Source organism: Phyllopteryx taeniolatus, chromosome 10, assembly GCF_024500385.1.
Source record: "Phyllopteryx taeniolatus isolate TA_2022b chromosome 10, UOR_Ptae_1.2, whole genome shotgun sequence".
Classification (NCBI taxonomy): domain Eukaryota; kingdom Metazoa; phylum Chordata; class Actinopteri; order Syngnathiformes; family Syngnathidae; genus Phyllopteryx; species Phyllopteryx taeniolatus.
The window spans coordinates 19,112,289-19,139,279 of NC_084511.1; the positions used below are offsets into that span (position 1 = coordinate 19,112,289).

Genomic DNA, 26,991 nt, shown 5'->3' on the forward strand with positions numbered 1-26,991 from the left:
TGCAGATCAGAATGTCGTCTGCAAACATCATTGTCCACGGTGATTCCAGTCTAACCTCATCTGTCAGCCTATCCATCACCACTGCAAACAGGAAGGGGCTCAGGGCTGATGTCCTGGGGGCTAAGCCCCTGACCCCATCCATAAAACCTACTGATGCTCCTTTTCTAAATAGCTTCCACATCAGTTTGCATGAGCAATCAGGTTTGTGCCCGTTTTGCACAATTGTCCAATACAAGGACTACACATCAATTTCGTCTATAATATTGACAAGACAATTCTATTATTTTAACTTTTTGGGAACAGTTTGGCAAAGGCCGCTTTTTATCATCCAGCATGACAGTGCGCCACTGCACAAAACAAGGTCCATCAAGGCATGATTAGATGAATTTGGAACTTTCAACCTTAAACCCACTTGGGATGCTTCCATCAAACATCAACATAATGACCTCTGAGGCACCCCGCCCCCCCCAAAAAAATAAAAATTATTCACAAACATACTCCAACATCTTGAAGAAAGTTTTGCCACTTTTATTCCATTCATAGTTCCTGCAGGTGTAATAGCCAGGTGTCCCAACATTTTTGTACATATAGTGCACTGTATGATGGCACTAAAAGTTTTGTCACAAATGTTGAGCGCTTTTAAGATAATCTTGCTGTCTGTCATTCACATTACAAGCGCTCACCTTTAGAAAAGCACATTTTAACAGTATACTTCCAGTCTTCACAATATATTTAATAGAACGACGAAGGTATAAAACATTTGCTTCATAAAGGCGTAAGCAAAAAGTGTTTCTTAAAAACATAACACAGTCCGTCACATTTAATAAAACAGCTTTTAAATTGGTCCCCTTGAAGTGATTTCCTGCTGTGACGGGGCCAAGCCGAATGTCGCAAAGACAGCAACCACACGGTGACAGAGGTGAAAATAATAACTGCTCACCACTTGAGGACCATCAAAGCTAATTTTGCCTGGCAACAGAAGCTGTCATAGGACAAGATGCTCTACACAGTTGGAACACGCAACATCAAGCAGGAATAATTAAAGAATAATAATATTCACAAAATAGGAATGATCTGATGCATACAATATCTTCACAACAGCTGCCCTCCGCTTGACAATAAGCAACGTGCCATCACAATTTGTCTAGTATGATGTTGAAGGCACGTGGGCATTGACGGTGCTCAGTTTTAGATATTGATTCGATTAATGTCTAGAAGCATAATTATGCTTTTTTAAAACAATAGCACAGGCTCATCTTTTACCACTTTGCTTTCAATATAAGCTATACATACTTTGTGTGTGCGTGCATGTACGTGTGTGTCTGCAATTTTGCATGAAATTAATACTGTACAGACATCCACATGTGACTTGATAAATGTATTTCGCGACCACAGAGCAACATTCAGCCTCTGCGGAATGTGAAGGAAAGCGTGAAACCTTGGTGTTTGTCCTTCTGCAGGTACAGTCCAGTTTGGGCTGATCCTTTGATGTCTTTCAGTCCACTTCAGACACAAATCTGGAAGACGTCTACCTAGCGCTGATATCCCTTCCATTGTCGTTGGTAATTGTGACATGGAGTTTGTAAGAAAAGAAGAGCATGTTAAGCATGTGCGTGTTTATGAGGAGTTTGTGTATTTTTGACTAGAGCGGGAGCTGGAGCGATCGAGTCCGTTGCCATGGTAGGAGCCCTTCCACCCTGGGCCGGAACCTCGTTCATCCAGTGTAGATGTTCCATAGCACCAGCAGCACAGGCAAGACTGCAAGGAGAAAACAGTTATTAATCATGTTTCATGCAGGAAAGCTCTCACCTGCAGGGAGCCAATGAGTTGCCCCCAGAGGACTTCCTCATGCATGTGCACACAACAGTGAAATGTCATATAATTAATGTGATCATTCCTCTTGCCAGTTATGAATGATTACCACTACCTTGCACAATAGAAAAACGCATGATAAATCGACAATTACTCTAAATGAACCACATGTCGAGTAAAGTTGCAGTAATACACTGTTGTATTATGAAGTGATGGCAAAAACAAATATGCTGAATTGCACGAGTGTCGAACAGTATGAGTGCGGACCTTCCTTCCATTAATTTTCTGGACTGCTTATCCTGCTCTTTTGTTGGGGAGTAACTACTGTAATTACATGTAATGGAATTATGTAATTGCATTACACAATTTATGTAATTGTAATTCATTACATTACTGAGAGAAATTGTGTAATTGACTTGCAAATGCTTTTGTTCATTTCCATGAAAAAGATGTTGTTTGGATGCCAGCATGTTTCTCCAAAACCTGTATGTACCTTTCAGCATTAATGGTGCCTTCACAGATGTGTAAGTTACCCATGCCATTGGCACTAACACACCCCCATACCATCACAAATGCTGGCTATTGAACTTTGCGTCCATAACAGGCCAGATGGTTCTTTTCCTCTTTGGCCCGGAGGACACGACATCCATAATTTCCAAAAACAATTTGAAATGTGGACTCGTCGGACCACAGAACACTTTTCCACTTTGCATCAGTCCATCTTAGATGAGCTCGGGCCCAGAGAAGCCGGCGGCGTTTCTGGGTGTTGTTGATGAATGGCTTTTGCTTTGCATAGTAGAGTTTCAAATTGCACTTACAGATGTAGCGCAGAAATGTATTTACTGACATTGGTTTTCTGAAGTGTTCCTGAGCCCATATGGTGATATCCTTTACACATTGATGTCGTTTTTTGAGGCAGTGCCACCTGAGGGATCGAAGGTCACAGGCATTCAATGTTGGTTTTCGGCCTTGCCGCTTACATCCAGTGATTTCTCCAGATTCTCTGAAGCTTTTGATGATCTTATGGACCGGAGATGATGAAATCACTAAATTCCTTGTTATTGTACGTTGAGGAACATTGTCCTTAAACTGTTCGACTATTTTCTCACGCACTTGTTCACAAAGAGGTGAACCCCGCCCCATCTTTGTTTGTGAATGACTGAGCAATTCAGGGAAGCTCCTTTTATACCCAATCATTGCACCCACCTGTGGGATGTTCCAAACAGGTGTTTGATGAGCATTCCTCAACTTTGTCAACTTTTTTTGTCACCTGTCCCAGCAGTGTTGCAGCCATAAAATTCTAAGTTAATGATTATTTGCTAAAAACAATAAAGTTTATCAGTTTGAACATTAAATATCTTGTCTTTGTAGTGTATTCAATTAAATATAGGTCGAACATGATTTGTAAATCATTGTATTCTGTTTTTATTTATGCTTAACACAATGTCCCAACTTCATTGGAATTGGGGTTGTATTTAAAAAATAGCCGCAAAAGCTCAATACTTTTTTCTTCAAAATTATTTTCTCCTTTACACAATGTCCTAACGTACTTCATTGGAATTCAGGTTTGTTTATATGTATGTGTGTGTGTGTGTATATATATATATATATATATATATATATATATACACACACACAAACAAAGTATTCAGACCCCCTTAAAATTTTCACTCTTTGTTATATTGCAGCTATTTGCTAAAATAATTTTAGCCCTCTCATTCATGCAGAAACAGCGCCCCATATTGTCAGGAAAAAAAACGAGACAGATCTTTCTTTCTAATTTTATTTTAGCAATCTTACCTGGAAGCAGTTTTTGAACTTCTGACTGACAAAGTAGAGGGCAATGGGGTTGATGCAGGAGTTCAGGGAAGCCATGTTGATGCCAATGTAATCCATCACTAAGAGGAAGCTGAAAGAGGGAGGTGGTAGGAGTGACAAGGGTTTTTAGTGAATTCAACAGGAAGTCACAGGACTGCGAACAATGGGTTCTCATGATGTGTGCAGTGTATTTGCCTGTGTAAGCCTACCTGAGGAGTTCACAGCGGTTGGGGTCATTTTGGTCATAGACTGTGTTCTTCAGAATACGGCTGAGGTGAAGTGGCAACCAGCAGAGAGCGAAAATCAGCACAAGGCAGAACACTGTCTTGGCCACTTCCCTCCTCTAGACAAAAACAAAATTATGCTCAACTTGGGGAATTACCACAGCCACTAGGGAAGTTGGAGGTCCACGATTTGATTCAATTATCGATGCATCACAATGCCTTTTTAATGGATCAATCTGCAATCAAATATTTCTTTTTTTATATTTTCTTTTTCCTGTTGTGACTACTTACTACTTTTGAACCAGTATTCGCAATGACCCATAGTTCCACTATTAAAATACTATAGCTTACAGGTAAATGTAGTACAATTGTTTTATTTAAACAGAATGGAAGGCGTGTAAATTACAATGTAACATTTGCCAGCCAATGTTTTTCACCATTGCAGAAAGCTGACAGTAGGGTTTCAATTGAGTGTATTAAAATTATTGAAAAAAGAAATCATAACTGAGCTTATAATCACGACTATTTGCATTCAGCTGTATCACATTCTTATTACACACAAATTCATTCCCACATCACTCACATAACTTACAAAGGGCACTCAGTATCATGTGCGTTTACGTTGAAGAAGGCTTAGGCCTGGTACAAATAAATATTTTTCCACTCTTAAAAGATTTTTTATCTGCTACATACCCCACACGTAAAGATAAAAAAAATCGGACTTGCAACAATTTTGGTCGTCGTGTTTGGTGTGCTCCGAGAATCTCAACACAGCAGACCACACGCATAAATATTCTATTGCACCGCCGATCTCAAAGTCTCACGTGATCACACGTAATGTAGTGTTGTTTCGTTCAGATAAACAAATCTTTTTAGTGAACGAACTGAACCGAATCAGTTTATGAAATGATTCGTTCTTTTAGGTTGGCCGCCACCGTGAGGCAAGCGACTCGGCTGGGAGTGGAAATGGAACTGCTGAAGCGTCTGTCACTCACTCCTGAATCTTCGGCGAATGAACAATGAGCAGCTAGCGTGCAGGCGGGGGCGGGACTTAATTTAACGTACTGCCATGTGATTTGCGATTCGCCAGCGTTGTCACTCACTTCGGCGAATGACCAATGAGCAGCCAGCGTCAGGCAGCGCCTTGCAGGTGGGGGAAGGACATAAGTGAACTAAGTGATTCGTTCAGTGAATTTGTGTACTTGTACGACGAGTGATTCGTTTGCGGAAGGAACGGCGTACTACGCAGTGCACGTACTCATGAGTGATTTTAACCGCAAGTCCTGACGTTCTCGCGGAGATAGCTTTCACAAGCAGTTTCAAGCTAACAGCTTTTTTTTTAGTCAGTCAAGCACATGAAAACAAGCACATAGATTTAAAATAATAATTAATAATAAATGTATATACGTACACATACATACAAGTCCCTCTGTGTTTCTAATGCAATTATTAAAGCTTTTGATTTAATAATAATAATAATAATAATATGCAGAAAAGTCACGCTGGCTGGCGAGAGCCTAGCTGGACTTCAGGGGACAGGGAAGGATGGTCGGTAGCATGCTCGCCGCATGTATGTTCACGAGTACCAACCGAAGCCGGGTGTTCGAGAGCTTGCTGAGATAGAGATAGGTAGGTGATAATTTAGCTGTTTTTTTTTTTTTAAATCATCTCCCCGTCTTTACATGTCAACAGCAACACGTAGTCCTTCAGTGAATGTGTTGAGTGAACGTGAACCTCAGGGATGGATCATTAAATGAATGAAGAAGCACTTGAATGATTTTGTGAAAAAACTGAACGATTCGATGAATGAATCGTTTTACTAAACTGATTCGAATGATTCAGTACACTCAAAAGAACTGTCCTGCCCATCATTAACATAATCTCACAAAACCGAAGAAGAAGAAACACTTCCGGTTACGCGCCAATGTTTCCCCGAGTGTGCCCGAAGGTTGCCGGAGCCAAGAGCCTTGAAAAATAGCGATGTTCTCAAAAAACAACTTGCATTGGAAAATACTTCTTTCTTTCTTAGGAACCCACTTTTATACATAAAATTACATCGGGTAAGAGATTTTTGTATTTATTTACAGTCGCTTCCGTGTTCGTCAGCCTTGGGTGCTTCTTTGATTGGCTACATTCTGTTCAACGTCACCATTCTCAGCATCACGTCTCGGTAGAAGTCGGCGTTCCCCACACACATGAAGAGTTTTGATCGTAAATACTGAACATATTTTATTATTTAAGAATGTCCCCGACCTCTTTCGGACCCTAAAATCTGGACGCATCCACTCTTAACACACATCAGACCTAAGGACAATCTTATAGGATAATCTTGTAAGACAAAAGATTGTCTAGCGTTTGACGTATTTTGCCGGGAAGGGGCAGAATACAAAAAAAGAACAAAAACAAAAACAGGCCGATTGTCTATGTTTGTACTGGACCTAAGGTGGTGGTGCTCTTGGATGTGACATCACTGATGTGTGAGGTCAGTCACCTTCCTCAGCACCACAGACAGACCAAACTCAAGATTAATGTTGTCACATCTTATACAGTAGTTCAGCTGGTTTCTGTTTTTCTTCACATGATGCAGTTGATGGACTTTATGTATTCATTATGCTTGAGAGAGGAGCTAAGAAGTGGAGCGGTGCACACCTCTGGTTCCACGCCAAAACACGAGCGTGTGATTTACATAATGTATTTCAATCATATTCAATTTTTTATGGACCCCTGCGAGTTTGGAGATCCAGTAGTGGCTATTACGTCAATCCACTTTCCGGTACAGAATAATCATCCACATTGGCTGACATGCTGCTGCTCTGCTCTCAAACACTCTTGTGGCTTCACTCTTTGTTGTACATACAGTTTGTGCACTTGCAATACAGTCACAATAGTTTTTATGTATTTATTATTATTGACACAATTATTGTGTAAAAAACCCCCAAAAAAACAGTTTCACTACAACAGACATGCTAATGGAATATAAGCTCAGTAGGACTCTTAAGATCTGCTGACTCAGATCAGATAACGGAGCACAGAGTCCAAAGCAAACATAATAAAGCAGGTTTTAGCTGCTATGCTGCACGCAAATGGAATAAGTTGGCAATAGAATTGAAGTCAGCCCCAAGTGTCAATGTCTTTAGGTCCAGGTTAAACTCCTCTTTGTTCTTTTTAGAGCATTTCTACTTTTAAATGATCTTTTTTTGCATTGTATATTGTTTTTATTTTATTTATATTTTTGTCTTTAAATGTTTTTGAGCAGTTTTTAGTTTTTAATGCTTTTAATAATATAAAACACATTGAGTTACTTTGTAAATGGAATGGCCTATATAAATACATGTGCTTTGCTTTGCTTCACAACACTCTATGTCCAGCACTTTGACTGAAGAGAGGGCACTGCACTTCCCACCTTTTTATTTCTACCAGCATTATGTTATTTAATAATCCATTATTTAAATGTATAAAGTAATTCTGAATCAACATTGCAATGCATCAAAGAATCAATTATTTCTCCGACACCTGACAACCACAATACATCAGAATGCTTGCAGTCATACCTGTTTCATGTGGTCGTTGAGTGCAATCCGCATGCCTCTCTTGCGACTCAGCATCTCGCAGGACATGAGGCTGTAAAAGATTCCTGTGCAGGCAAGTGGTAGGCAGAAGTAGAAGCCAAACAGCCACCAGTCTTTTACAGCTTGGTAAAACTGAAAGATGCAAACACACTCAGAGAAAGTGCATTTTAAAACTATTTAATACGAACAACTTAATCAAATTCCTAAACTTTAACAGATATATCCGATTGTAGTATACATTTAGCATTAGGCAAACCGTTATCCTGTCAGTATTCCACAAACACTTTTTGCTCACTTCATAGCCCATTATAGGGCAAGGAACCATATTTTGGTGATATAAAACAGAACCCAGTACCTCACTGTAAAGCAGTTGAAAGAAATGTAATGAATGTAATGATAATGGAACCGCTATAATTAAATATGCTGTATACAGTAGATATAAAATAATATTATATTGATGTTATTATTATAAATGTGACAAATGGTTGAAAATGTATGTCTCGTTATGTAATGTACAATTTTAAAATATTACTTTTTCAAGTATTTAAATGAGTGCCCTATAAAATAAAGCAAAAACAGTATATACAATACATTAAAATAACTGCTTTGTCTTAATTAACTTTGACCCATAAAGTTCAGTCTATACTATTTTAGGTTTTGAGTCCATGGCATTTTCTGCAGACTAAGATGTAAATGGTTCAGGTAGTGCCTACCTTTATAAAGTTGGAGCTCTGCTCTGGATGCAACAGACACACACGCAGCTTGTTGCCTCTGTATGGCATCTCCAGCATGTCAAATGCAAGCGCCTCAGGGACTGCTAGCAGCAAAGCAATCACCCAAATCAGTGTCACCTCCACTGCTTTCCACAAAGGGATGCCCATCCCCTTCACCCTGCTCCATGATGTTACTGCGTGGTAGCTGCACATGCAATGCAGACACATTTGCTGTAGCCACTTTGAGCACTTCAGTTCTGCATTGTTTTGTGGATTACTAGCATACACACCGGTCCACACTTAGAGCACACAGGCTGAGGACAGTGATACCCACTGAAGCTTTTTGGATGAATGGTATCATCTTGCAGACATGCACTCCAAATGGCCAGTCCTCTGCTATTAGCTGAGGATAATAATAAAGACAGACAAATTTGCAGTTATGGAATTATTGCATTGGTCCATCCATCCATTTTCCTAGCTGCTTCTCCTCACTCGGGTCGCGGGCGTGCTGGAGCCTCTCCCAGCTATCATCGGGCAGGAGGCGGGGTACATCCTGAACTGGTTTATTGCATTGGTGTTCCTTTCTATTCCTCTGTGTTTCTTCTATTATATGATAGTCAAGCCCAAAACTAACAGTGCAGTGTCTACTTTCAGATGAACTATTTCTCCCAGGGGCTGATCAAATCAGTTCAGCATCAGGGCAGTTTCTCAAGTTACAGTATCTTGAGGACAAAAAAAAAACAACCTCTCAACTTTTCAAAACCTCAATGCCATTTTTAACACACACTGACAATTAATCATCAAGCCATCATCTTAAAATACATCCCAGTGTTAAAGACTGAGTTGCACTACACAGAAATAAAATACAACCCTAATCCTATAACTAAGTACACACAGGGAAATTGATTTAGAGTAAAGCCATCATGAATTAAATACTGGCCAGAGGATGGATAATGAGTTGGATGTGACATCTTGGTGTAATAAATACAGTAGTTAAAATGTTGAACAGGGCTTTACCATGTTGAAAAATACTGCTTTATTTTTAGTCCCAGTCCAACAACAAGATGGATTCTGGAGCGAATGGTTATCTTTTAAGATTAAGCGTTGTAGAAGCCCATCACGTAATAACGGCCCATAGCGTAATAATGACCCATTCATTCATTCATCTTCTGTTCCGCTTACCCATAAAGTAATAAATTTGACCTTCTTCAAATGTAAAAGGCCCATAATGTAATAACTGGCCAATAAAGTAAGAAAAGTACAGAACCTATAACGTCATAACTTTTGGCCAATAACGTAAGAACATATTACATTATTGGTTGATTTTTACATTATTGCCTGGTGCATGTAGCAAATCCAATAACTGAGCCCGTAACGTAATATTAAATTACGTTATGGGCCCATTACTTTTTTAAAAAGACAAATTTATTACATTATGGGCCGTTATTACGTTATGGGCTTTTATTACGTTATGGTCTTATACAAGCGAAGCCCATAACTTAATGACAGCCCATAATGTAATAAATTTGGCATTTTTAAAATGTAATAGGCCCATAACATAATAAGTCCCGAACATTCACTGCATGTGGAGATAATTTGAAATTAAGAGCAGCAGAGAGGATGAGAGATCATGCTAACCATCATGTTAAATAAACAAATACTGTACATGTAGAGAGGGAAAGAGAGAGAGAGACAGAGATAGCCAGTATGCATATTTGCAGTTATATGCATAGAGTATGCATATTTACAGTTATATCCAAAAATAAAATGTTAAATAAAGTGATATTAACATTATTACGTTATGGGCTCAGTTACAGTATTACATTTGCAAAAAATATATATATAATAAATTGACCAGGGAAATAACGTAATAACCAGCCAATAACATAATAAGTTATTATATTACTGGCCAAAAGTTATTATGTTATAAAGTTCAGGACTTTTTCTTTTCTTTTATTTAATACTTTTATTACTTTCTTGGCTGGTTATTATTATGGGCCTATTACATTTTAAAAAGGGCAAATTTATTACGTTATGAGCCGTTATAAGGTTCAGGGTTATTTTCACGTCATTGGTTTCAACAAACCTCTAAAATACAGTATATACTGTATACACTTTTGTTCATACAACCGTTACAGTAGGGAAGTACACCACCCTGCGACAGTGGGAAACTCTTCATCCCTTGAAGAGCGACAATTGGTTCATATCATGATCCTTGAAAAGGTTTCCATGAAATCTAAGCAGTTGCAGTCGAGTTATAACAATGTAATTCTCAATGGCAGAGGCCAAGAGTCGCCACTATACTCTGCCCACCAGCTGTGATAAACAATTTGCAATTTAACATGCTCCATGACCGGGGCATGATCATCACGCAAACAAACTTTGGCTAAGATCCAATTTAGTGGAGCTGAGACAGTTTTGAGGTCGACATTTGCCTCCATGCTCTTCCATGTCATATGGCCAAGCCCAAAATGCTTTACAATTTAGAATTGCTCATCTGTCTATTACAGGTGATCAAAATTTGGTAGCAAAGGGATCAATCCTCTCTGTTTTAATTTACTAACGTTTGAGGTTTGTAAGAGGCTACTTCAAACCAAAATGGCTGACTTTCTGTTTGGTTTACTGCATGAATTTGTTTGTGTGTTCTGTCATAACAGACATAATGGCCCCGACGGAGCCAGTTGTGGGAAGGGTAGCCTGTAGCTCCAATTGTTGTGTCCCTATCAGGCAGGGATGTGCAGTCAGCGGAGGCAGGGGAGTCAGAGCCTCACCTCCATGTGTAGAGTAAAAAACCGAAACAAAAAAATTATTACATAAAATTATTTTCCATTCTGGCGGCACGGTGGACGACTGGTTAGAGCGTCAGCCTCACAGTTCTGAGGACCCGGTTCAATCCCCGGTCCCGCCTGTGTGGAGTTTGCATGTTCTCCCCGTGTCTGCGTGGGTTTTCTCCGGGCACTCCGGTTTCCTCCCACATCCCGTGACCCTTGTGAGGAGAAGCGGCTCAGAAAATGGATGGATGGATAGATTTTCCATTCGAGTTCTATATGCTTTATACTGATATTTTTTCCCCCCAGTAATGTCCATGATTTCATTGTTAAAATTGCTGAATTGGTCTATTTCCAGTTCAAATACATGGGCAGGATGGGAAGTCCGGTGGCGAGCAGCCAGCCACTCCTCAGCTTGTGCGATTCCCCCCCCCCCAAAAAAAAAGCACAGCAGCACTATCTATTAGTAAAATTGCTGCACTACAACAGGGGAGCCTATTACCAAGTGCCTGTTCTGGCTCTTTTGACATCTCCAATAATATTTCTCACACACTAGTTTCTCAGACACATTCTGATTTTCCATAGTCTGGCTAATGTAATTAATTTTTGTGTGTTACATATTTGAGGCCTTTTCACATTACACTTAGCAAAGTACAACACGCCATCAACGAACCCATTCATTGTGTATGTGCTGCTCACAAATTGTCGGGAATGAATGCAAAACTCCCGGACAGCTTCTCATTTTTTGGCCGAAAAGGATTTGATCTACACTGGACTAGAGGTGAAAGTTACTCCAGCTTGCGCTCACTGTGCCAGCTACAACAGTGTGGAAAGCTCTTTCTCCCATTAAAAAGACTCATTCGTTTTGAATAGGACTGATCAAGGAAGACTATTCTTTTAATAAACGGTCAAATATGACCGTAATATTTCTATATAGGTATGAATTCAAATTCATTTTGCACAACACTTAAATAATTTAATGAGAAGCTTATTTAAGTAAGTAAGAAATTGTATTCGCTACTATGGTCTGTCTTAATGTTCCCTATAGCCAAAAATTATGTGTAAAAAAAAGAATGCTGTTTTTTATTTTTAACCATTTTTTTCATGTCTGGCTGCTAATTTAATGGTAAAAAGGCCACTGTTTGGCTCATCCATCTATCCATCCATCCATTTTCTACCACTTATCCGAGGTCGGGTCACGGGGGCGGTAGCTTTAGCAAGGACGCCCAGACTTCCCTCTCCCCAGCCACTTCATCCAGCTCTTCCGGGGGGATCCCGAGGCGCTCCGAGGCCAGCTGGGAGAGACAGTCCTGGGCCGTCCCCGGGGTCTCCTCCCGGTGGGACGTGCCCGAAACACCTCAGCATGGAGGCGTCCGGGAGGCATCCAAATCGGATGCCCCGGCCACCTCATCTCAGAGCTCCTCCTGGATGACTGAGCTTCTCACCCTATCTCTAAGGGAAAGCCCGGACATCCTGCGAAGGAAACTCATTGTATCTGAGATCTTGTTCTTTCGGTCACAACCCACAGCTCATGACCATCGGTGAGGGTAGGAACGTAGATCGACCGGTAAATTGAGAGCTTCGCCTTTAGGCTCAGCTCCTTCTTTACCACAATGGACCGATACAAAGTCCGCATCACTGCAGACACTGCACCAATACGCCTGTCGATCTCCCATTCCATTCTTCCCTCACTCGTGAACAAGATCCCAAGATGGTGGACCAGAATTTCCTCGAAGCCGTCTGGAAGTCTTTCTCCATGGCCTCACCGAACTCCTCCCATGCCCGAGTTTTTGCTTCAGCGACCACCGAAGCTGCAATCCGCTTGACCAGCCGGTACCCATCAGCTGCCTCAGGAGTCCCACAGGCCAAAAAAGCCCGACAGGACTCCTTCTTCAACTTGACGGTATCCCTCACCGTTGGTGTCCACCAAGCGGATCGGGGATTGTGCCATGACAGGCACCGACCACCTTACGGCCACAGCTCCGTCCAAGTGTCCAAGGCATGCGGCCACAAGTCCGATGACACGACCACAAAGTCGATCAGCGAACTGCAACCTAGGGTGTCCTGTTGCCAAGTGCACGTGGACACCCTTATACTTGAACATGGTGTTCGTTATGGACAATCCGTGATGTGCAAAGAAGTCCAATAATAGAACACCGCTCGGGTTCTGATCGGGAGGGCCGTTTCTCCCTTCCAGGTCTCACTGTCATTGCTCACGTGAGCATTGAAGTCCCCCAGCAGAACGATGGCGTCCCCAGCGGGAGCGCTTCCAGCACCCGCTCGAAGGACTCCCAAAAGGGTGGGTACTCTGAACTCCTGTTTGGTGCATAGGCACAAACAAAAGTCAGGATCCGTCCCCCCCACCCGAAGGCAGAGGGAGGCTACCCGCTCGTCCACCGGGGTAAACCCCAACGTACAGGCATTGAGCCGGGGGGAAATAAGTATACCCACACCTGCTCGGCGCCTCTCACCGTGGGCAACTCCAGAGTGGAAGAGAGTCCAACCCCTCTCGAGAGGACTGGTACCAGTGCCCAAGCCTGTATGTGGAGGCGAGTCCGACTATATCTAGTCGGAACTTCTCGACCTCACACACCAGCTCGGGCTTCTTCCCTGCCAGAGAGGTGACGTTCCACGTCCCTAGAGCAAGCTTCTGTAGCCGGGGATCGGATCGCCAAGGTCCCTGCCTTCGGCCACCGCCCAGCTCACACTGCACCCGACCCCTATGGCCCCTCCCACAGGTGGTGAGCCCATGGGAAGTGTTTGGCTCATAAATGTGTAAATCTGATTCTGATGTTGTGCTGATGGAGTTTCAATGCTACGGAAATGCAAAATAATGTTTAGTTAGCTTTTTATAAATGTGAGACAAAGGGCTGCACTTTTCCCATGGTAAAATGTGTCATTTCTGGTCATATGTTATTTTCAGTGCGGCAGAGCATGGGAATGTTGCCGGTTGACGCGAAATATAAAAGATCGAATACACTTTATAAAATTAATTAGTATTGTGTCATTTCCTGTAGTAATGGCTTGGATGAAAATGATGTAAAAAAAAAAAAGTTAATTACTTTTACAGCTTTTAAACCCTTATCTGTGGCTGTCTCCAGGGCAACATAAGTGATGTAAAACCTGAGACCAGGGGCGGAGCCAGAGGGGAGGCCGGAGTAGCACTGGACCCCCTGAAATCTGATTGGACCCCCCCAGGTGCACCCCCCAGATGATTGACATATCACGGCACCGCACGTCTTGTGGGAAGGAGCCGTTTGCATTTTGAAATCAGTGACGCCTTTTGACTGCTAAGTCCCTCCTCTAGAGTACTTGGCACTATGTACCACAAAGAGTTGTAATCCACATTTTATTAGGAAAAGAAGAAGAATCGCCACAGAAGAAGAGGATTTGCCCCAGAGCCAGTCTACGTCACAACCTTATCCTAAAGTAAGTTTTACGGTGGTGTCCTCATGAGTCACTGTTTATAATCACTTTTGTGTTCAGATAGATCGTTTTGCCAGCAGCCACGGGTATCAAGCTAAAGTTAACATTAAGTTACATCTCATGGCGGTAAAAATGAAAACTTATCACCCAGCGCATGCAGTGTTTCAATAACCAGCCAGTGGAGTGTGCCACTCTCTCTCGCCCGCTGGCACACACAAACACGGGCACGTGGACAAGTTACATCTCATGGCGTCTACACATGACCAGTGTCAGCTTCCAACAGCCATTCCAAATTAATGTGCACATTTAATTCGGGTTGGTGCTTATATTGACGTGTTTCTCCAATGATTTTAGAGGAATGAAACTCGGAGACAATCGGCCAGCTAGCTGTTTCTGTCATATGTGTGTGTGTTCCGGGTTTTGTCTTCCCCCCGTTTCACACACACCTGCTCATGTGAGCATCTTCATCACCTGTGCCTCGTTCACCCTAATTACCCCTTGTATATAACCTCGTGTCTCATTTCCTCTCGTTGCCAGTTCGTTGTACCTTGTCGTCGCGTTCCAGCATTCCTTGTTTCCACGTCATAGATTCACAGTAAGACCTGACCCTGTTCCGATTATCGACCTTGTCTCTTTGCCTTTTTGGATACTGTTGCCTCTCTTGGATTGCCTGCCTGTGTACCGACCTATGCCCGTCTATTAAACCTCTCTTTTTGGAAACTGTCAATTTGTTTTGGAGTCGTGCATTTTTGGGTCCTATCCTCTGTTCCGTTCATGACAGAACGAACTGGCCAGAACATGGACCCAGCAGACTCAGACCCGGTGCGCGAAGCCCTTCAAGCGCAGGGTCAACGCCTCGCGAAGCAGGATGAGCGGATTGCCGCCCTCCACCTTCATCTAGAGGGACTGTCAAGGAATCAGGACAATATGATGAGACAGGTGGCCTCGCAGTTTGAACTTCTTTTGAATTTTTTTCAAGAGAAAGAACCAGTGGGCACCACACCCAGTACTGCCACGGTATTTCCGTGTGAAGTAGTCACCATGCAGCCACCTGCCACCTCCGCTGCTGTCTGCCCACAGCTCTCTCGACCGGAGAGGTTCTCTGGAGAATCTGGGAACATTAAGCCGTTCATCATGCAGTGCGAACTCCACTTTGAACTGCAGGAAGCCGCCTTCCCCACCGAGCGGGCAAAGATCGCATTCGTCATTTCCCACCTGACTGGTCATGCGGAGGCGTGGGCTACTGCTGAATGGAGCCGCAATTCCGCCGCGTGTCATTCATGGGCTTTTTTCGTCAAGACTATGGAGCAAATTTTTCAATTTTCCACTCCTGATCGTGAGGCAGCTCGCTCCCTTGTCACCTTACAACAAGGCAAGCGCAGGGTGTCAGATTACGCGATTGAGTTTCGCATTCTAGCAGCTGAGACTCATTGGAATAATCGGGCGCTACTCGATGCCTTTTTTCAAGGACTATCCCCCGCCGTCAAGGATCATTTAGTCCCGCTAGACCTGCCACCCGACTTGGACACTCTCATCGCTCTCGCCCTCAAGATCGACAGAAGGCTTTTGGATCGCGAGCTGGATGGAGATCGGCGGAGGGATGCTTCACCGCGCACTTGGAGGACGAGCCTCGGTGACAAGCAAAACCAAGGCAGATTCCCTGCTGCCAGTCTCAATCCACTGGCTAGCGTCACCACGGATGAGCCCATGCAATGGGGCAGGTTCCGTCTCTCCTCTGAGGAACGTCAACGCCGGCTGAGGGAAGGGCGGTGCTTCTACTGCGGTCAGTTGGGTCATTCCGTGAGCAACTGTCACGTCAAAGTTGCCGGTGCCGGTAGCCAGGGCACGGGAGAGGTGAGTCTGAATTTCATTAAGGAAGACCCTACACGGGTTCTTTCTAAAGTGACACTAGGCTCTCCTGATTTATCTCAAGTGCCCACCTGTTATCAGGATATTAAAGATGTTTTTTCCAAGTCCAAGGCCAAATCCCTTCCACCCCACAGACCTTATGACTGTGCTATTGACTTGCTGCCTGGAACCACACCCCCACGAGGGAGGTTGTTCTCTCTTTCAGGGCCGGAACACAAGGCCATGAAGGAATACATAGAAGAATCACTGGCAGCCGGGATCATTCGCCCATCTTCATCCCCTGCGGGAGCAGGATTTTTCTTCGTGGACAAGAAAGACAAGACCCTGCGACCCTGTATCGATTACCGGGGTCTCAATGAGATCACGGTAAAAAACAGGTACCCTCTTCCTCTCATCTCCACCGCCTTTGAGTTCCTGGAGGGAGCCAAGATTTTCACAAAACTGGACTTAAGAAATGCATATCATCTAGTCAGGATAAGGGAGGGGGATGAATGGAAAACAGCATTTAACACACCAACGGGACATTATGAATATTTGGTAATGCCTTTTGGGCTTACTAACGCTCCAGCTGTTTTCCAGAACCTTGTCAACGATGTCCTGCGCGACATGTTGAATGTTTATGTTTTTGTTTATTTAGATGATATTCTGATATTCTCCCCGGATGAGGAGACTCACATTATTCATGTCCGCTCTGTTTTGCAGCAGTTACTGCAGAATCAACTCTATGTCAAGGCTGAGAAATGTGAGTTCCACCAGGCGTCCGTTTCTTTTCTGGGTTTCGTCCTGGCTCAAGGTGAAGTCAAGATGGACCCTTGCAAAGTCGATGCCGTTATTAATTGGCCTACTCCCACGTCACGCAAAGATGTACAAAGGTTCTTAGGGTTCGCAAACTTCTACAGGAAATTCATCAGGAATTTCAGTTCTATAGCCTCTCCTTTGCATGATCTTACCTCGCCACACAAACCTTTTGTATGGAACCCGCTTTGTCATGCAGCTTTTCAAAAACTTAAGTCGAGCTTTACCTCCGCTCCCATCCTTACTTTGCCAGATCTCAAACAGCAGTTTTTGGTAGAAGTCGATGCGTCTGATGCCGGAATAGGAGCAGTGCTCTCCCAGAAGTCTCTCAAGGATGAGAAGTTACATCCTTGTGCGTTTCTCTCCAAAAAATTGACCCCAGCTGAAAAAAATTATGACATTGGCGACCGTGAACTGCTGGCAGTCAAGGTGGCTTTGATGGAGTGGAGGCACTGGCTAGAGGGGGCACATACTCCGTTTTTAGTATGGACAGATCACAAGAACCTTGAATATATTAAAACTGCCAAAAGATTAAATGCGAGGCAGGCTAGATGGGCTCTTTTCTTCTCTAGATTTAATTTTACGTTATCATACCGACCGGGTTCTAAAAATGGTAAGCCAGATGCTTTGTCACGCATTTTCTCCGAGGAGAGTTCTTTGTCCGACCCTAAGACTATTTTGCCTAAGTCATGCTTCATTTCCGCTTTTGTTTGGGACATTGAGACTGCGGTTGAAGGGGCTCTGAAAGACACTCCTAGCCCTGAAGATTGCCCCGAGAACAGGCTTTATGTGGTTCCGACCTTAAGGGGAAAAGTCATCCACTGGGCTCACACGAACCGAACGGTATGTCACCCAGGCATTGCCAAGACGCTATCAGTGGTCGAACAGCGCTTTTGGTGGCCTAATGTTAGGAGGGATGTTAGCGATTACGTCAATGCTTGCCAGGTATGTGCTGCTAACAAGGCCTCTCATCAACGTCCTTCTGGGGAGTTGCGACCCCTGCCAATACCACAACGTCCTTGGTCAGACATTTCCGTAGACTTTGTTACAGGATTACCGGCCTCTAAAGGCAATACCACCATTCTTACAGTTGTTGACAGGTTCTCTAAGATGGCGCACTTCATTGCACTTCCAAAACTCCCCTCAGCTAAAGACACTGCCGAGCTAATGATTAATCAGGTTTTTAAGTTCCATGGTTTCCCCAAGAATGTGGTGTCTGATAGGGGTCCCCAATTCATTTCGCAATTTTGGAAGGAGTTTTGTAAACTCATAGGTGCTACCGTCAGTCTGTCATCCGGGTTTCATCCTGAAACCAACGGCCAAACCGAGAGGCTGAACCAGGACCTGGAGACGGGGCTCCGATGTCTCGCTTCACAGGAGCCGCGATCCTGGTCTCAGAAACTGGTTTGGGTCGAATTCTCCCACAATTCCCTCCCCTCTGCATCCACTGGTCTATCGCCTTTTCACGTTGTGCATGGTTACCAACCATCTCTGTTTCCTGCCATAGCCCCAGAATCCACAGTTCCAGCGGCATTAACCTTGGTGAGACGCTGTAGGAGGACCTGGGAGCGAGCCCGCCAGATGCTGCTGCGCCAGGGACGGTCCTACAAAGCCGCTGCTGACCGTCGGAGGACACCGGCCCCGAACTACAAAGTGGGTCAGCGAGTTTGGCTTTCGACCAAACATATTCCACTCCGGGTGGAGTCCAAGAAGCTCGCTCCCAGGTTCGTTGGGCCCTTCCCCATCACAAAAATAATCAACCCTGTCACCGTGAAGCTGAGGCTCCCAAGGTCTATGCGGGTCCACCCTACTTTTCACGTCAGCCTACTCAAGCCAGCCCGGGAGTCCCCTCTGGTCCCGCCTTCCAGGCCCCCTCCTCCCCCCCGGTTTGTGGATGGGGGCCCTGTCTTCTCTGTGAAGCGGCTGTTGTCATCTCGTCTGAGGGGCAGGGGGTTTCAATATCTGGTGGACTGGGAGGGCTATGGCCCTGAGGAGCGTTCCTGGGTACCGTCTGCGTTTATCGTGGATGATTCGCTCATTCGGGACTTCCACGTTGCGCATCCAGGGGCCCCAGGGCCGTCTGGGGCCGGCCGTTAAGGGGGGGGGTACTGTCATATGTGTGTGTGTTCCGGGTTTTGTCTTCCCCCCGTTTCACACACACCTGCTCATGTGAGCATCTTCATCACCTGTGCCTCGTTCACCCTAATTACCCCTTGTATATAACCTCGTGTCTCATTTCCTCTCGTTGCCAGTTCGTTGTACCTTGTCGTCGCGTTCCAGCATTCCTTGTTTCCACGTCATAGATTCACAGTAAGACCTGACCCTGTTCCGATTATCGACCTTGTCTCTTTGCCTCATGTTTTTGGATACTGTTGCCTCTCTTGGATTGCCTGCCTGTGTACCGACCTATGCCCGTCTATTAAACCTCTCTTTTTGGAAACTGTCAATTTGTTTTGGAGTCGTGCATTTTTGGGTCCTATCCTCTGTTCCGTTCATGACAGTTTCATGCTCTGTTGGCCTGAATGAAATATAACGTGAAGGAGAATGGGGGATTATCCTTCACGTTTTGCCCTTATGTCTCTAAACTGTTGGTATACTGATGTTTGTTTAAAAGCTTCAAAACTGACACCGCTACAGTGTCAAAAGTGTTGCTGTTGCATTTTTTTCTCTTCTGTATGGCATCTTATTTCATTCATCTAAATTGCCCGTAGGTGTGAATGTGAGTGCGAATGGTTGTTTGTTTATATGTGCCATGCGATTGGCTGGCAACCAGTTCAGGGTGTACCCCGCCTACTGCCCGATGATAGCTGGGATAGGCTCCAGCACTCCTGCGACCCTAGTGAGGAGAAGCGGCTCAGAAAATGGATGGATGGAGGCGAAACCAGTTGGGAACCATTGACGAGCTGAAAGTTTGAATATGAAACTTACATCTACAGTGGTCTATTTCCCCTGACATTTTTTAGGCTTGAAGTGGGGATTTGATTACATTTTGCAATTGTAAGTGATGCTAAGAGTGACGAAAATGAAAATGAAAAGACAGGGAGACAAGATCTATAACTTCTTTTTAAAGAGAAGCAAGACAGGTAACGGTAAAGTGGACAGAGAGAGAGTGAGTGAATAGCTTGTTTGTGTGTGAGTGGATAACTGTAAGCGAGTTACTCTGTGATTATTGAAAAATTGTTGCAGTTGTTGAAGTTGTGTTTGTGTGTACATTGTGTTGTAAACATTGTTAATAAACTTTGCGCACAAACCTCATCTTCTGTGTGCTTAGTATGTACATTGCAACATTTAGAGACTCGGATTGCAATTCATTGGTCGAAAAACAAATTCATAGTCATAGTCTGGGACCCGCTGAAATAGCCTTGGCCACCCCCTGGCCACCCCAAGGATGAATGTCTAGCACCACCACTGCCTGAGACAGCAATCCAAAATACCACACTTTACCTTATACACATTGATGGGGATGGCAATGATGATATAAAGTAGGTCCCCCAGTGCCAGGCTGCCAATCAGGACGTTGGGTCCATTCCTCATACACTTGTTCTTGTATATAATTCTGAGGAGCGTGGAGTTGCCAATGATCCCGACCACAAAGATCAGGCAGGACACAATGGTGTTCACATACTTGAAGGCGTGCTTAATCTCTGTGGGCCTTATGCACATGGGGGGGAAGGAGCCCCTCGGCCGGGCTGGCTGTGGAAGTAGACGTGGGATGGAAACATTATTCTTGAAGACTTCAGAAGTGTCAGGCACAGCCGGGGAGTCCCGGATGAACCGAGAGGCCTCGACCTCCACAGCCATCAGGAAACAGAGCAAAGTGAGGGCCTTCATTGTGAAGTGAGGGGGGTTCTTTCACAGCGAGGCGTTTCCTCAGTCAAAGGCACACAGCAGGCTCAACATACACCGTCTCACATACCCATTTTCCACACTTATTTGCTTTTGGTCTGGATCCTTATCGCAAGATGTTTGTCCTGCATAGAAAATAGAAAAATCATCATGCAAGACAAGCTGAAAACCAGCTGTGTATTTTAGAGGTGAGCTTTCAAACAGGCTTGTAAAATTATTGCATTAATGCTTGAGGCTGAAACTTTCTGCACATCGTTAATTATTAGGCAATTAAAGCTACAGTAAGTTATTGGGTATTGTATCCCACACCTTATCATAATTTTACAATAGAACAGAATAGAATTTACCTCTTAAAACTTCATTTACATAGCACTTTAAAATGCAGCACAAATCACTCTCCATAACAAAAAAAGGAACAAAACAGAACAAATGCTCTAAGCATACACATGCACGCATACGCACGCGCACACACACACACACACACACACACGTTATTGTAGGACCAACATGTGAGTTCACATACCCGCAGAACTACGAAATGCAAGAGAATGAAAAGAAATAAATAAGGAAGCACTATCTTATTATCAGCTCTTTGTTGTGAGAAAATACCAGTTTATAAAATAAAATAAAAGCAATTAGAAATGTTTTAGAAAATTAAAGGATTGAGACAAATCTGAAATAATATTAAACAAAAACAGCTAAAACTAAATACAAACAATGTTAACAGTAAGATAACATGAAAATATGAGGTTAAAATCAATAAATATGCAAGAAAAGTTAAAATAAATAAATAAATAAAATAAATACATTAAAGGTGGCACGGTGAACGACTGGTTAGCACATCCGGCTCACAGTTCTGAGGACCGGGGTTAAAATCCCGGCCTCGCCTGACTGGAGTTTGCATGTTCTCCCCGTGCCTGCGTGGGTTTTCTCCAGGTACTGCGGTTTCCTCCCACATCCCAAAAACATGCAGGGTCGGTTGATTGAAGACTCTAAATTGCCCGTAGGTGTGAATGTGAGTGCAAACAGTTCTTTGTTTATATGTGCCCTGTGATTGGCTGGCGACCAGTTCAGGGTGTACACCGTCTCTCGCCCGAAGTTAGCTGGGATAGGCTCCGACACGCCCGCGACCCTCGTGAGGATACACAGAACGGAATATGAATGAATGAATGAAAAACATTAAAACAATAGAATCTACTAAAACTAAAAGTTAAGTTGAAAGCAAGATTACTATGCACAAGAATAATATATCTACTGTTTTTGCAATTATCCACCTAGTTCAGAGTCACGACAGGGGATCTATCCCAGATGATTGACATACAGTATACAGTATATGGGGCAGCTATGTGGACACCACATCAACAGCTGTTGGGCAAGGCCCCGAATCCCTGAGCTGCTGCCCAGGCGCTATTATTCACCGTCTGGTCTCGTGTGTGCATCAGTACTTATATGTAAAAAGTGTGAACTGTCATGACAATGAAGAAGATGATATTTACAGAGTGAAAAGCAGAATAAATCTCGGCCCGTTAATCACCGGGCAACTCGGAAGCGCACATTGTTTTAGAATTCCTCCCGTACTCATCTGTGTTAACCACGATACTACCGATGTCCCTGTAACCATTTAAACAAATTTTCTCTCACTCTGGGGGTAGTCAAAACCTTTGGCATCACATTTATGACTTGAACAGAAAGTTTCTGGCAGAAAGAAAAGGCTCACTCATGCAATCTTTTTTTTTTACAATGAAGTGAACAGAGTGTGTCGCCATGTGTTTGGCAGAGCCAAAGGTCAAACAAATGGAATGATGATAATGGATATGACCAATTTACCAGTTGGATGGAAACTGTTCTTCAGTGAGTACACGTGTGTGTCGTCTGTAGCCTTTAGAATGCTTTGCCAGGTGCAGCTCTCATGGCAACAAAAACATCTGTTTACAATATCCTACATGCACAATCTTCTAATCTCAAAGCACATACATAAACTGAAATGTATTAAAATACCAATGTGTGTTCACAGGAGATCTTTTGCTATAATGTTCCTGAACGCAAATGAATTATCTTCATGCATGCACATGCACAGCCTGCAAATTACATCTGGCATTGATGGCTGGCTTAAGTCCCAAACACAGAGGCTTGTTGTATTTGTACACACAAAGACAAAATCACATGGATGAGATCACACATGCTGTGTCACAACAACAAAAATGCCAAACTCACACTTAAGGCTCTATCTCTTCAGTGAATTTGTGCTGGCCCATTTTATTCAAGAGACAAGGTCATTAAGCACTGAGCGAGCAAGATAGAACAGTGTGGTGTGATGTGAGTTTTGATTGAAAAGAATCTCTTAATCCAATAGATTTTTACCTCTGAAACCGTCTGAGCTCTTGCTTTGCTGGCTCCAAAAATTAAAGGGAGGAGTTTCGTAAAATGGCAACCTCAACAGTGAATGAGGTCAAGGCCCGGAGATGAAGGAATCATGTATGTGAGACATGTAAGCAATGGACTGAAATTATTATGAATGGCAATTTGATAAATGTGAAGAACAATGGGAGTGATGACTGCAGAAGTCATGATGACAGAGTGAAAAGGAGCCAAAGAGCACACAGAGGTCCTAAGGGTGACCTATAAAGACTACAGTAGAGACACGAGTTGGCTGCAAGATGGCAGTGGAAATACATTTGTCATGAGCCTCTGATCCTGCCTGGTATCTATTTTTATTTTTATTTTTTTTTGCAATTGCTGTCAAGGATGGGCGGAGCCTCCTGTGCGCACCTGTCCCACATTGCTACCAGCTTGGCTTTTAAGCATGGAACTAACAGGGGACAGACACCTACCATCTGTTCCCTGTTGCACTCTGTCCATCCATATTTGTTAGTTTCAGTGTTTGTTTTCTGGATCTTCACATCGTCACTTGTCGTCGTCGTCTTATTTTCGTTCCTTATTTGTTAACGCTCACTGTCAAGTGCTCTTTTAGTTGTATTAAAGTCTTATTGTATCGCCTACTTGTGGTTGTGTGCTTTGAAGTTCAAATCTTCCTAATACGAGACTTAACAGCATTAAAGACCCAGTAAAATTTTTTGTGTGTTTTCTTTAATCCAAATACGTTAAATATGTTTGAAGATAAGTGCTGAAACCATGCGAAGAAACTTTGTTGAATTTAATCGTTAAGATATTCCATTTCTCTTTCTCAGTTGAGCGAATTTTTTGGACAGGGCTAAAATGAAGCCAGATGACACAAGCAGGCCTTTGGCATGAGTCGTCCCTCTCCCTCTATATAAGTACCAAGCGCCCTTATTCCATGCAGTGACCTTTCTGTGCAATTGCTACATCATAATTGATCATTTGGACCATTTGTCTACCACGACAGCATGCAAGTGGTCATCAAGCTATTCCTACAAGCCCCAAAAATACATCTTCCATGAAGTGTTATTTGGGCTACAGTCTCTGTTGGGTGACCCTATACGACCCTATACGGTTCCCCACCCCTCATCAGCTTGCCGCCCGCAGTTCGCCGCCCGCAGTTCGCCGCACCGGCATTGGGGCCCGTCCAACTCGCCCGGCGCAGGTCCTCAACGGAGACACTTTAGGGTAAGATAACTATTTATTAAGTGTGTGAACTAACAAGCTAACAAGGCAACGAACTCGCCAGTGCAACGTCGGCTCATCCTATAAGTCGCCGCCTCACTTGGCTTTGTGTCGTGTGTGCATCCACATAACAGTGATGCATCAGGGAAAGTCAACTGTTTAATAGACACAGCAACAATCAGCTTGAGGCTGTGTGTGGCTTTCTGTGCCGCGAAGAGCCACAGACACATATGTGTTGACAGGTAAAGGTTCCGCAGAGTGCACTCAGCGGACACTCCCACACAATCCTTCAGCTGGAGAGCAGGCTCTAGTTTTCATGATTTGGGAGACTTTACAGTATATACTTGTGATTTTTTCTTTTATTATTATTATTATTTTTTTTATTCATTCAAATTTGGCAGACTTGTTGACGGCAGTCTTCTCTGTGGTGTGTCAAATTTACAAGATATCTTTTTGGTTAGTTTACCGGTCTTTTAAGTATGAAATCACAACAATTGCACCACACTCCAACACTCAAGATCCAGCATGGTGTTAATAATATCCATCCATTTTCTTTACCACTTATCCTCACTAGGGTCACGGGGTACTGGAGCCTATCCCAGCTATCTTTGGGCGGGAGGCGGGGTACACCCTGAACCGGTCACCAGGCAATCGCAGGGCAGATATAAACAAACAACCATTTGCACTCACATTCACACCTACGGGCATTTTAGAGTCTTCAATCAACCTACCACGCATGTTTTTGGGATGTGGGAGGAAACCGGAGTGCACCCAGGCACGGGGAGAACATGCAAACTCCACACAGGCGAGGACGGGATTAGAACCCCAGTCCCCAGAACTGTGAGGCATATGTGTTAATAATATTCACAGTCTAATTATCCTCTTTCTTTAAAATGGAAAAGCACTTAAAACACTCCACAGACTGCTCCTAAAAAAAAAAACCATCCTCAGATAACAAGAATAACAACCGCAATAAGATTAAAGACAATAAAGTATTAAACAAATCCCAGTCACACATCACTCCTTGTTTTTCTCGAGTCTTTGATGGGTGTGTTTTACACTTCCTTTTGTGTTATTTTTATGAGGGGATCATTTTGGCATTGTATTGAATGCTCCTGTTGATTTATGAGTCAACTTTTCAGACAAGCACCGATGGAACTCTGCCTGAGAACCCTCAATGCAAACAGACATGTTGTCAGCTGGAACTGAGGAATAAAGATGGATCGCTACAAATAAATATCCAATAGGGGATTTGATGGTACACAAATTTCAGACTCTAACCATGAAATACACAGCCTCCTGAAGTTTAATTGTTTTACTATAAAACAAACCCACAAATCCTACAAAACCTACAATATGAAAAATGATTTATGTTTATATTTCTGTTTTCACAATAGAACTGTAGAAGTGCAACACATTCCCACACGTGTGTGCTTTTGTAGTCCCACATGCTGAACTGTACATCATGCAAGTGAAAATCATGTGCATTGTCACTGGATGGTACATCAGCTGGAGCGAACTGTTATTATTTTAAGTGCACAGCACACACACACACACACACACACACACACACAAATGCCATTGTATTTTAAGAGCATCTCGGAGACAAATACATATACCCTTTCAAACTGTACAGGAATCTGTAAAATGAACTTTATTTGTTTAGTTTTACTGATCAATACTGTATATTGTTCTAGAAGTTTCGATCCACAAGTAGTGAAGATACCAAAATAAAGAGCCTTTTTAAATTAATGGTCTAAATTAATATCGTGATTACCGAATTACTTAACCATTAAAAGTACTTGTCTCGGGGGCCATCTGAAGTGGTTTAATGCAGACGCTCTTTTTTAGTGGGCTTTCGACATTTTACCGTTTTGAACGAGAATAAGGAATTGCAACTTCAATTTAGCTCAATAGGCTTCTTGAGAATTCACAAATTAATCAAGCATGACAATTAATAAAAAACAATGTTTCTGTACAGGAATGCAAGTAAACTATAATTTAACACCTTTAGTAATGCGTTTTACTATTTTTCATTTTTTTTTCCTAAACATTTGAAAGTTCATTGATAGCAATAAAAAAGTAAATTAGGCATTAAAATGTCATGTGGGTTAAACATTACATAAATAAATAAATATTTAAACAAATTTCAACATTACATTGGGTGGTGGTCCAATAGTTTCATTATATGCAGTGTATTTCCAAAACAGATAAATGAACCGTCTGATTAACTTTTCACTAATGATGTACACATTTATTTATTTTTGGGCAGAATACGAACTTAAACATAAACAATTATGTCAAGCGGTCGTTACTTCTATATCTAAAGTATTTACTTTAAAATTGTCATTAGGCAATCTCTTTTTTTTTTTTTTTTTTTTTTTTTCTCCCCTCGTTGAAACCAGCTCGATTACTTACCGGAGAGTTATTTTTGCAGTGAGTCTAGGGCTACTCAGGGTTAAAGTTTCCTCATCAACGTTCCACTAGATTTCCAGGTAAATAAAAATTCGAGCCGTGTAGAGAGCGTCGTGGTGGTAGTTTGCTCCTCTCTACTCTTCCCTCCCTGAGC

The 26,991-nt window shown here is 43.0% G+C and overlaps 1 protein-coding gene across 1 annotated transcript; it reads right to left on the minus strand.

Moving 5' to 3' along the window:
• Positions 1-507: 507 nt before the first annotated feature.
• On the minus strand, positions 508-26,991 carry LOC133484852 (endothelin receptor type B-like). Its single transcript, XM_061787983.1, has 8 exons — positions 26,841-26,991; positions 20,439-20,965; positions 8,427-8,539; positions 8,137-8,341; positions 7,406-7,555; positions 3,840-3,973; positions 3,613-3,721; positions 508-1,758 (listed from the first exon to the last, which is right to left on the minus strand). The coding sequence occupies exons 2-8, from the start codon at positions 20,823-20,825 to the stop codon at positions 1,618-1,620; spliced, it is 1,239 nt and encodes a 412-aa protein (XP_061643967.1). The 5' UTR covers positions 20,826-20,965; positions 26,841-26,991; the 3' UTR covers positions 508-1,617.